Source organism: Petaurus breviceps, unplaced genomic scaffold (assembly GCF_028583685.1).
Source record: "Petaurus breviceps papuanus isolate PSGF00001 unplaced genomic scaffold, PetGlider_PUasm1.0 90792, whole genome shotgun sequence".
In the NCBI taxonomy this organism is placed as follows: Eukaryota; Metazoa; Chordata; class Mammalia; order Diprotodontia; family Petauridae; genus Petaurus; species Petaurus breviceps.
The window spans coordinates 17,757,530-17,769,097 of NW_027187347.1; the positions used below are offsets into that span (position 1 = coordinate 17,757,530).

General features: G+C 42.4%; 1 protein-coding gene across 2 annotated transcripts in view; it reads left to right on the forward strand.

Moving 5' to 3' along the window:
* The window catches only part of ADPRH (ADP-ribosylarginine hydrolase), a 72,227-nt gene that overhangs the window by 11,550 nt on the left and 49,109 nt on the right, over nt 1-11,568 (forward strand). Inside the window, exons 4-5 of one of the 2 annotated variants that reach the window (XM_069069982.1) lie at nt 458-575; nt 10,551-10,632. In XM_069069982.1, coding sequence (XP_068926083.1) covers nt 458-575; nt 10,551-10,632 — 200 coding nt within the window. Of the gene's footprint in view, nt 1-457; nt 2,166-10,550; nt 10,633-11,568 lie in introns of those variants that run through there. The other variant, XM_069069981.1, reaches the window with a different exon arrangement.

Below are 11,568 nucleotides of genomic sequence, written 5' to 3' on the forward strand. Positions count from 1 at the left end.
TCTCTCTCTCTCTCTCTCTCTCTCTCTCTCTCTCTCTCTCTCTCTCTCTCTCTCTCTCTCTTTCTCTGTCTTCCTGTCTCTTTTTCTCCCCCCCTCTTGTAGAGAGAGTACTTTGTTTGGAGCCAGGATTCTTGGGTTCGAAACACAACTCTGACACTGTTTGTGACCACTTAAAATTCACTGATCCTCTCTGAATCTCACTTTCCACATCTGTAAAATGAGGCAAGTCTACCAGCACTATGTACCTACCTCGAAAGATTGTTGTGAAGAAAGTGCTTTCCAAATCCTGATTAAGCCTCAATAGAAATGTTGGTAATTTTAAAATTTTTATTCCTGTAGGCTGCTTGATCTGCAAATTTCCTTAGTAAGGCATCTGCTTTGACTTTCTACTGTGGGTTGTTGACTTTGGGATTCAGAGTTTTCTGCAAAATTTTTCCCTTTATTTTTTTGGCTACAGGGACTACTTCAAAGATCAATGGGAACAGTACTTGAAACTTCGAGGGATTTCAAATGGTGGCCCCCTTACTTTCCCAAAGCCCTTTGGTGTGAAAGAGAGAGATCAGTTCTACAAGTCAGTGAGTTACTCTGGCTGGGGAGGCAGTAGCGGACACGATGCTCCCATGATTGCCTATGACGCCATCCTTGCTGCAGGAGACTCTTGGAAGGAACTTGCCCACAGGGCTTTTTTCCATGGTGGGGACAGTGACTCCACAGCTGCCATTGCTGCTTGCTGGTGGGGTGTCATGCATGGATTTAAAGGAGTCAGCCCCTCCAACTATAAGAAATTAGAATACAAAGACAGATTGGAGAAAGCAGCCAGGGCTTTGTATGCTCTCCAGGCAAAGTAAAGTTCAGCAATTACCCTTTAAGGAGAAACATGGTTCTTTGCCTAATTGGTTATAGCTCTTTGTGTTTTGTTTTTTGCTTTTTGGAGGGCAATTGGAGTTGAGTGACTTGCCCAAAGTCACATGGCTGGTAAGTGTATCAAGGGTCTGAGGTCGGATTTGAACTCAGGTCCTCCTGACGCTAGGGTTGGTTCTGTATTCACTGCACCACCTAGCCACCCCAATTATAGCTCTTTGTTAAGGGGGAAAATCATTACAAACCTCTTTCTGTCTAATCTAAAACTTAGCACAATCCCTTTCACAAAGTAGGTACTTGATAAAAGCTTTTTTTATGTGTGTGACTTTTTGGAGGGGGAAAGCAGGGCAATTGGGGTTAAATGATTTGCCCAAGGTCACATGAGGGAGGGAAAAGCAGAGGAAGGAGCCGAGCTAAAATATGAACAGAGAATCAGGATTTTGAATTGCAAGGGACCTTAGACATCTATTCACTTAAGGATATATTAAGCTTGAGGAGCAAGGGGCAGGCCAGGTGAGGCCATGGTTTTGTTTTAATGGTCTGTGAGGCCATGAACAAAACCAATGGCAGATGGCAGGATAGTGGAATCTGTGTCCCTGTGTTGAACTTCAAAATTGATTGTCACTTGGTTTCAGGCCACCATTAAAAACTTTTGCAGTGTCCAGGGACATCAAAGTTTCTTTGTTTCAAGTGGCTTTGTCTGCTTCCTGACAGCAGGGTGCACGTTCCAGCTTTCCAGTTATGTCCACCAAGACAAGAATCAGAACTGTCTTTTAAAGGAAAGGGCACCAGATCAGAGAGTCCACTCACATTTGATTCAAGCCTGTGTAAATGTGGTCCACATCTACACTGTTTGATTACTCAAGGGAATTAACTTTCAGTGGGGACTGGAGGGGAACAAAAAACAAAAAAAATGAAACCCTCTGAACTGGTTCTGGGATGTCATGCTGACCCTCCAGTGCAAGCAAGAGGGTGAATGACAAGAGTCATTTTTGTCCCTGGAGGAGGTATAGCATTGCTGCTTTGCTTCGGTAGCTACATTTGCATAGGTGTGGCAGGCACTGAGGAGTTACAAAATCATGGTGAAACAGATTTCCCTGCCCTCCTGAAGTTTCAAGTCTAAGCAGCATGTGAACTTACAGGAATTTCTTCAACTCTGCTTGTTCAAGCTCATTTTATACAGCTCCATGTATTTGGAAGCAGAACACTTGTGAAACCATGATTGTTGTTGTCTGTGATTGTTGAGTGCATTCTAGAGAGTAGGGAATAAAATGACATTTTGGGGGCATTCAGGCATAACAAAATATTTTGTCCTGTAGCTTTTTCATAGACCCGCCTTCTTGTTCCCATGAACCCCACTTGATTGTAGCCACTTCCCTTTACTTGTCCTCTGTCTCACTAACGTAGGCAAACTGGAACATCTGTGGGCTTCAAGTTTCCGTGAAGAAGCCTTAGTGTCCCATGGAACAAAAAGAGGCCAGAAATGTTCCAAATTCCCTTCAGTGTGTCTTGATTTCTTTGAAGTTCATGAGCATGTGGGTTGTCATCACTAGGTACAAAGCCCTGCATGTCCTAGAGGTCCTTCTACACAGATTTCAAATCTAACCTTGAGGAACTGGAATTGAGAGTGTTAATCTCACTCTTTAATCTGTCTTTAGGACCGTGATTTTGATTGGGCTCAGTCTTGGGGAGCCTGGTCTTTAATGAGAAAAGTCTTCTTTTTCTCATGTATTTTGGCTCATTCAACTACATTCAACAGCTCATGCACTGTCAGAGTTCATTTTTATATAAGGTTCACATCTAGGGCTTTCCCAAAGAGGAAGAGTAAAAAAAAAAAGTACACCATGTACAGGATGGATAAAGTATAAGACAGGGAATGTATTCCTCTACACACTGAACAGAACAGGATTGACTCTATAACTAGACTTATAAGTACTGGTACAATCAGCTGGGAGGATGACAATGAAACCCCATTTGACAGTAACATAGTTTATACTGCTGCTAATCAGACATTTGACATTTCTTCCTGGCATTACATTGTTTATACCATTCCTGGTCTATGTCTGATAAATTGGTGAGACTTGGACTGATTCCCTTGTTGGTGGCTGTCGTCTCTGATGCAGAAGGTTTCTCTACCACCAGCCTACTCTTGTTGCTACTGCAATCAACTACTCCTCTAACTGAATGCAGGACCCCTGGGCCTCTCAAACTCACCAGGTCACCTCCGAGCTTCAACAAAATGTCTACCTTGAGAATGGTGTTTGTCTAAGCATTACAGAAAAGAAAACACAAAGCAGACAAGACTGCTAGGGGTCCAGAGCCAAGTTATGTACCACACATTCACCCCCTTCCCCTGCTCCCAAGCCCCTGTACAAGAGAGACAAAGTGCTTCGAACTGGAGGCTAGCTGTTCTTTTAACAGATACAGCCAGTCATTCAGTCAACTAAAATTTATTAAGTACTTAATTGTGTCAGACATTGCACTAAGTGCAAGGGATACAGGAAAAGGTAAAAGATCATCCCTTCCCCAGTCTAATGCAGCCCCTGCCACCTCCCATTCTGCTGTTATGAGGTATAGGGACAAGCAACAGATCACTCAGTAGTCACATCATCAAATACAAAGTCCTTTCAGTTCCAGAACACTGCATGGGTAGAATCGGGTCCCAAAGCACCCATGTGATCACAGGAACCAGCAATGGCAACTTGAGCATGTTCTGTGGGGGAGGGGAGGATAATGTACCTCATTACTCAAGTATTTTTTCTTGCCCCATTAATGATCAACATCCCAGAATTCCAATAGTTCGGCACATAATTGCTAAATGAATCAGGTCAGTGTTCATTTCAATAAAAAAAATGCACGAATCACAAAAGAACCATCCAAACCAGTGAAGCACTATGGTCCGTTGTGAAAGGGGAGAGCACTAGCCTGTCCCATCATATGTTTCTATAGCTAGTGTATGTTATGGGTGCACATGTGACATTTGTGGTGTAGTGGGGGTGATAGCAGTCTCTAGTATTTCTCATCATATAACCTATGATTTATAAATAGATTCACAGAGGAAGGGGAGGGACATTCATCAGGTCACGTCTCATATAGATTTAGAACATATGGCCATATTGTCAATAGAGCAGGAGAATGGGAACTCAAGGTTTGTGATTTCCTACCATGAGCTGCTTTCATTTTTGGTTTCCACCTTGCAGGGGGTGGAGGTGGGGCAGCCCATGCAGGTCTACTTTTACTGCCCTCCAGACTGATGATGAGGACGCAGTGACTAGTGTTTGGTTGTTGCCACTGTTCCAGTACCCATTACTCAGGAAGAGGGGAAGTCACCCTCTTGGACACTTGGGATCGGATTATGTCACTTAGCATCTGGTTACAGAGAGTTAAAAAAGCAGGGAAAGACGGAATGCTGGAAGCTAAAGACTCTGTATCATCCACACAGCATGATGTAGAGATTGATACAAAGAGTTTACTCACATGCTATTTTAATTTGATCTACCCCCCACCCATCCCAAATGTTCACATGAACTATTTATGCCTGACCTGTGGTAGAACATTCCAAACTTGTATTGGTCTGATCAGCCATAGTGGGACACACTGTACCTTGACTCCCACATAGTGATGTCATTTTGGTCCTCTCTGAGAACAAAGTACAACAACCAGCCCACCAACTGACCCCCTATGAAGTAGACAAACAAGGATTGTCTCCATTTCACAGAAGGGAAATTGATGTTCAGAGAGGTTAAATTGCTTGCTCTAAATCACAGGACTGGTATGTCTCTATTTCTCATCTCCACTTCTCATTTTTCCCCCACCCTACCTTCTACCTCGTCTTGTTCAAATTTCAGTTCAAACTCCAAGTTTCTTCTCTTTGTCCATATTCCAGGATGCCTAAATCAAATTTCTGGCCTAGCCAGGTGCTGATAGGCTAAGGCCACCAGGGTTGGTGACCTTTAGCAATCTCTGTACTTTACTTGCCCTTTAGGTTTGTCCTTGGTTCATTTCTCTGGGGTTGCCTGCCTGCTCAATAGAGGATCTTGGCTCCCAGTGAAGAACAGATTTATGAAGAGCACTTCTATTTTTGACTCTAGGGTAAGGAGTCCTCTACAGTTGGGGAGGTGGCAGGGAGGACATAAATATTGGTACTCAGAGTTCTACACCTGACTCAGGAGTAGAACAGGCAGTATCATTCCTACATAGAAAGGAGAACATTAAATAGTAGGAAATTACAGAGATTTGAAAGGCTAGTTTCCAAGTCTCATTGGGACATTTTTGATAGAATTGCTTGTTAGCTATTTGACATTTCACTTCCACTGAAGACAGCCCAAAAACCTCCAGTGGGTTCTTTCCTTTGCACTGAGTTGAGTCTTTCTTTGGGTTACTCTGTCCACCCAAACCTCTGTTGTTGCCAGTCCTGCTGTGGCCACTGACCCAGTAGTTGATACATCACTGCCAAGAAGTTCAGGAAGGAGGGAAGATACCAGTTGCCTTTGGTGATCACATAAGGCCCAAAGGAAAGAAGACACAAATTAGAGGCCTATCCACCTCAGACATAGGCTTCCCCAGGAGGCCTTGCACTCCCAAGTCAGGACCAATAGGGCCTGGAGCACCCTGTGAGTCACCCTTACATCTGGAGGCCAGCAGTAAAGAGGTGTTATGGGAATGGAAATCTGAAGATCTTCCCTGCCCCTTAGCTCTTTGATAGACTTAAGTGACTCTTGAGAACCTTCCCTGATTTGAAAATATACTCTACCCAATAATAGGCTGAATGTGGTCACATGGGGCCTGTGATGGGAGGCTTGTTTTTCAGGAATGCCCACACCTTGTTACTTTGTGATTGGGCAGTGGGTCAAGAGGGTTGTGACATTCTCTGAGCCAGGAGAAGGCTATATATACCCTGAGGTTTTGTTTTGGGGCTTACTTTAGGAAGAGTTGTGTGATTTGGCCAGTTGAGACTCTGGGTAGCCATTGTTGAGCTGTCCCGCTTTGAAAACCCAGATGTTGGTGCTTCCCTGTCTGGTAAATGACCAAGTATGAATGTAATGGTCAGACAACTGGAAGCCTGTCTGCTGATCTGTTTCTCTATATTTTTTTGTCTGCTTGTAACCTCTTTTTGTATTCTCTGAAGTTCGGGGTGCTGACCTTTTCCTCCTGAACTAGGTAAATGACATATGTTTGACTAAAGCAAGATTGTTAACCCATTTTGAGTTGCTTTCTTTTAGAAAAGCAGATCTAGGAACATGTGCTAGCAGCCATCCTGGGTATGCTAGGGTGCTTGCTGCTACCAGAGGGGTTTCAGAAGTGAGGATGGTCCCTTTTTTTTTTTCATAAGCATGGAGTTCTGACCCAGCAGCCACTATGGCAATAAGAATCAGTCAGGATATCTGTGCCTGCTTTAAAGTGGGGAAGGGGAGAAACACCACACCCTATCATGAGGCCATGAGGCTACACTGGAAATGTGTCTAGGAATTTGGGGGTGTCTTCTCATTGGAATTACAGTTAAAATAGGCTGAGGAAAGGAAGTTGAGCTTATTTAGGCAAAACTACAAAATAGTCAAAGCTTGTTCTCACCTCTCCTTTCAGTATCCTTTCTCTATCGTGGGAACCTTTCTTCTCCTCTCCACTCAAATTCACTGGTGCCTTCAAGCGGTCACCTCTATAAACCAGGATCATCTCTCTCCCCAATCCCCAGCTCTGCTTCTTCTTTTCCTCTCTAGACCTCATGCACTCTCCTTCCCCCTAATTAAAATTTGCTTCTTTTGTCACTTAGGATCTAATAAACTGCTTAGCACAGGGGAGTTAAAAAGAGAGATTTGCTTACTCCCCTCCCCCACCTTTTTAGGACAATGCTTCAACCCAGGGGTTCTTAAAGCTCTTGAACTTGTATACATGCACACATATAATAGTTTCAGTAACTGGTTTTCTTTCTAATTCTGTGTATTTCATTTTATGCATTTAAAAACATTATGCTGAGAAGGAATCTCTAGGCTTCATCAAATTGCCAAAGGGGTCCATGACACTCAAAGGGTTAAGATCCCTTACTTACCAGAAATAATGAGCCTTTTGGTAGAATTTTAGGTATCAGTGGAAGAGAGGAGAGTGACATTTTTAAACAGGAGAAGTAACATAGTACAGTAGAAACAACATTGTATTTCAAGTGGCGATATGTGGGCTCAAAGCCCAGCACCAGGGTATATTTTGGAGCAAGGCATTTAACCTCTATGACCTGTGGTTTTCTTATCTGTAAGATGGGGATGACAGTGTCTGCCCTGTTTAATTCCTAGGGCTGCAGGAAGCATTAAAGGAGATAACAGACATGGAAGAAAAGTGCTTTATAATTTGGCAATGAGTTAGAGCTCTTCCAAGGGCCTCCAAATGCCACCAGTATAAACCTAGTTTGAGGGACTGGAAGCCTGGGGACCTCAGGCAATGAGCAGTTTGCATTGTGATGTAGACTGCTTTTCACTTTGTATTGAAGATTCTAGGCTCTGTTATCTACCTCCCCCCCACCCCCCATATCAACGTTTAACGAAATGTGACCCACGGCAATCCCCAAGCAACTTGTTCCTAGGCTGGTTCCTGCCACTGTCTTGGGTAACTTTCAATTGCCACCATCTGGGAGAGTAGGGGGGATTTCTTCTCTAAAGATACCGAGTGGGGAATTAACAACTTTCCCCCTTTCCATTCTCCTACCAAGCTCTTCCCCCTACCAAGTTCCACCCAATCAGAGCTCATGCAAAACTAGCTGCTTAAAAGTACTGTATGGGATTGAGGGAAGAGGGAATCGCAAGGAATAAACACAGGATCATAGAATATTATATCTGACAGGCACTTTGAGATGATCTAGTTCCACCTGCTCATTTTATGGAGGCCAATAGTAATGAAAGGACTAGCCCAAGGTCACACAACCACGTAGTGGTAAGAAAAGGACCAGACCCAGTTTTCTCAGATGTCCTTTCTACTATACTAAGTTGTCTCTGAATAGGTTAGTTGCAGGTACAGGTCCTCATAAATCAATTTCTTTACCATTCTCCAGATCCAATTCCACATAGCTCACTGCCTGCAAAATGTAGACTCATAAAATTTTAGAGTTGGGCAGGATCTTGGAAGTCATCCAGAACAAATTCCCACACAAAGCAGGAAACCTCTCTGTAACATTTCTGACAAATGATGACCCAGCTTGACTTGAAACAGTTCTGATAGTTGTTCTTTAAAACATTCTTCCTTATATTCATACAAAATCTCCTTTACTGTAATTTCCCCCATTGTCCCCAGTTTTCCCCTGTGGACATAAACAGATGGACAGATGGATAGACAAATGACAGACAGACAGATGATAGGTAAATACAACATCTATTGAGCACTTAAGATATATCAGTCTCTGTGCTAAGAACTGGGGATATGAATACAAGCAAAAAGAACTTACATTCTAATGAGGAAAAACATCACATCAAAGTAAGCTGAAATGTGGGAGAAGCTCCCAGAATTATTGAAAAATTGGGGGAGGGTGGAGAGAAGAAGCAGAAGTCAGGAGAGTGAGTTGAGGTGTGAATGAGGTAAAGTTTAGCTAGGAACCTTCCTTAAATAGTAGTCCTGAGAAGCAATCACCAATCAGGAGAGAGAGCAGGGCCTCAGGGCAGAGGTTTCTCAAGTGTGGGAAGACTGCTGGTGAGGAATAGGAGCCAAAATCTTTGAAAGCAGTTATCCTATTCCCCCTTAAATCTTCTCTGGATTAACCCTCTCTAGTTCCTTTAATAGGTTCTGACTTCCCTATCCTTCACCGTATTAGGTGTCTTCCTCTGGATAAGCTGCAGTTTGTCAACAACCCTCTTAGAATCTTGTGTCCAGAACAAAACACAGTAACCCACATGTAGCACAGGAGACATTGTAACATACCGGACAGAACACTGACAGGCAGTAGGCTGTGTGGTGCAATAGAAAGAGCCCTGGATCTGGAGTCAGAGGAGTTAGGCTCAAGTCTGGCCATGCTAGTTACTATATATGTGGCCTTGAGCAAATCACTTAACCTCTTTTGGTCTCAATTTTTCTCATTTGTAAAATGGGAGGATTGGAATAGATGGCCTCTGAAGTTCCTTTTACATCTAAGATTCTATGACCATGTTGCCTCCTTTGTTCTGGACACTGACCTTTAAATAATGCTAAAAGTACTTGATATCTTTGTGTCCTTGATAGTGGTGTCCTTATCTCTTGAATTACTTGGCTCACTAAGTTCTTGTGAGGAAAGAATGCTGTAAACTGTATAGTGTCATATAAATGTGAGTGATGATGATGATGTATTCACATTGAGCATTGTTCACATTGTCCACTAAAACCTGTAGGACCTTTTTCAAATAAACTGTTATCAAGCTAGTTCTTGACTTTTCCTATACTTACACAGTTGAATTTTGAGCTTAAATTTAACTAGACTAAGTTTAAAATGACTCTATGGTTACAAATTTTAACCCTAGCCAGCCCTAACCTGGTTATTTGTTACTTACAGAGTAGCCAAGAGAATGTGGATTACTAAACCTCCCAGAAAATGAATCAAATGTGTGTGTCTTATTGAAGGTGAAATGTCCTAGTCTAGAAGCTTTGACCACAACCAGTCCACTGCATCCTGCATATGACTAACTCCCCTTCAATGCCACTCTCTCTGCCATCATCCTGCTTTGATTGCAGGTTCACTGTGGGGGAAAGAATGAATACAGAGGATCTGGAGCAGCTGCAATGAACCCATCACTCCATCACCACCTCAAGAGTCATGCTATATGTGACAAGGTAATCATGATGTCAAGAACTCATTCAAGATATGTGAGTTGTCCTTTGGTCAAAGAGGCATTGGCACCATTCAGTAGCACCAATTTACAATTTTGTACAACAGTTTGATTTAATAAGTCTTCTATTCATCTCCTTGCTTAGGGAAGTGGTGGTTGCAGCAGAGAGTCCAGGAAATGTTGGAATCCTAGTCCAGTTCTGCTCCTAACTAGCCATATGACCTCAGTTTCCTCCTCTATACAATGACAGGGTTGGACTAAACCAGGAGTCCTTAATCTTTTTTGTGTCATGGACATCTTTGGTAGTCTGATGAAGTCTACAATTCACCTTTCTTAGAAGAATATTTAAAAATGCACAGCATAAAATATATGGCATGACAAAGGAAACCTATGACATTGAAATACAGTTCTCAAAATGATAATGAAAAAAACTATCATGTTCACAAAACCCAAGTTAAGGTCCCTGGGACTAGAAGAGAAGGGGGATGAAAATGTTTTAAAGGCAAGACTTTACCTACTACAGAATTTTTCCAACATTCCAAGTTGAAAGGCACCTTTGTTGTCACTCTATTGTTATAGACACATTGTAATGGGAAGTGGGAGAGGTACAGGAAACAGTTTCCTGAAAATGTTTGATTCAAAGAGGAAGAAGAATATGTCTAAATATCCTCTGGCTTAAAAAAAATCAAAACAAAACAGAAAGCATCTAGCACATTTATTTCCAGCAGGGAAAAAACAAAAACTTTGGCCATTGAACAAATACAGACTGAGTTGATTGCTACATTTTTCCTTTTTTGGGGTCATAAGGCCAGTTAATGATTAGGGTAGCACAAGCAAATATTTGTGCCTATCAGGGGCTGGCTTATTTGGCTCTTCCACTAAGCAGCAGTTCATTTCATCATCATGCCCAAGGAGACCTGCTTCACGATGGCTAGCAATCTCAGAAGATGCCTCTGTTTCCTGGGGGTAATGCTGTTATTCTCTTCTAAGGGTTCAGGTAAGGTGTTTAGGTTTGTTGTTGGTTTTTTAAAAAATCTTATTCTTCTTGATATCTTTTGTTTACATATTGGATTCATTTCTAAACATATCCTATCCTTCTCCTCGCCACACTGAGCTCTATCTCTTTTAACAAAGATTAAAAACGAAAGATTAAAAAATAGTTTAGCAAAAGCAACATACCAGCCGAATGTGACAAATTAGGCTATATTCTACACACATGGTCCCTCACCTTCCCAGAGAAGGTCGACCAGGTAAGACTTTAACAGAAACAAGAGGGATCAGGTACCTCTTGTTAAGTTTTGTTAAGCAATGACTTTGGCTCTTAATATTATCAGTGTGGTATTAAATCTGCCATGTCCCTGAAAAGCCTTTTCCCCCTAGACAGCCTGATTTTTTTAAAGTCTGAAAATCACATGAGTGACAGTAAAGATGGCACTTTCTGATTCTAGAAACACCAATTTCCCCCAGGGTGTCTGACTCATTTTAAAAAAGTCATTATTACTCAGATTCACAGACTAACATTGGAAGGGACTATGGAGGCCATTTAGACTAAACTCTCAGCTTCACATGAAACATTTTTCAATCTGCTTGGGATGGTGGGATCATAGGTCTAGAGCTGGAAGGGATGTTAGTCCAGTCCCCTTATTTTACAGATAATGGAACTGAGGCCCAAAGAAGTTATGTGATTTGCCTAAAATCACATTTGTAATAAATGGCATGACCTGAGTTTTAACCCAGTTCCTCTGACTCCAGATTCAGAACTCTTTTCATTGCCTACCTTTGTGCCACACTAGTCTCTCTTAGAGACATTCCTTCCTTTCCATTCATTCTGCCACTATCCAGATCCAGACCATTGTCACCTTTGGTCTCTATAACAGGCTTCGGACTGGCTATCTGTCTCTCTTTCTGTCTCTTCCCCCCCCCCCCCCCCCCC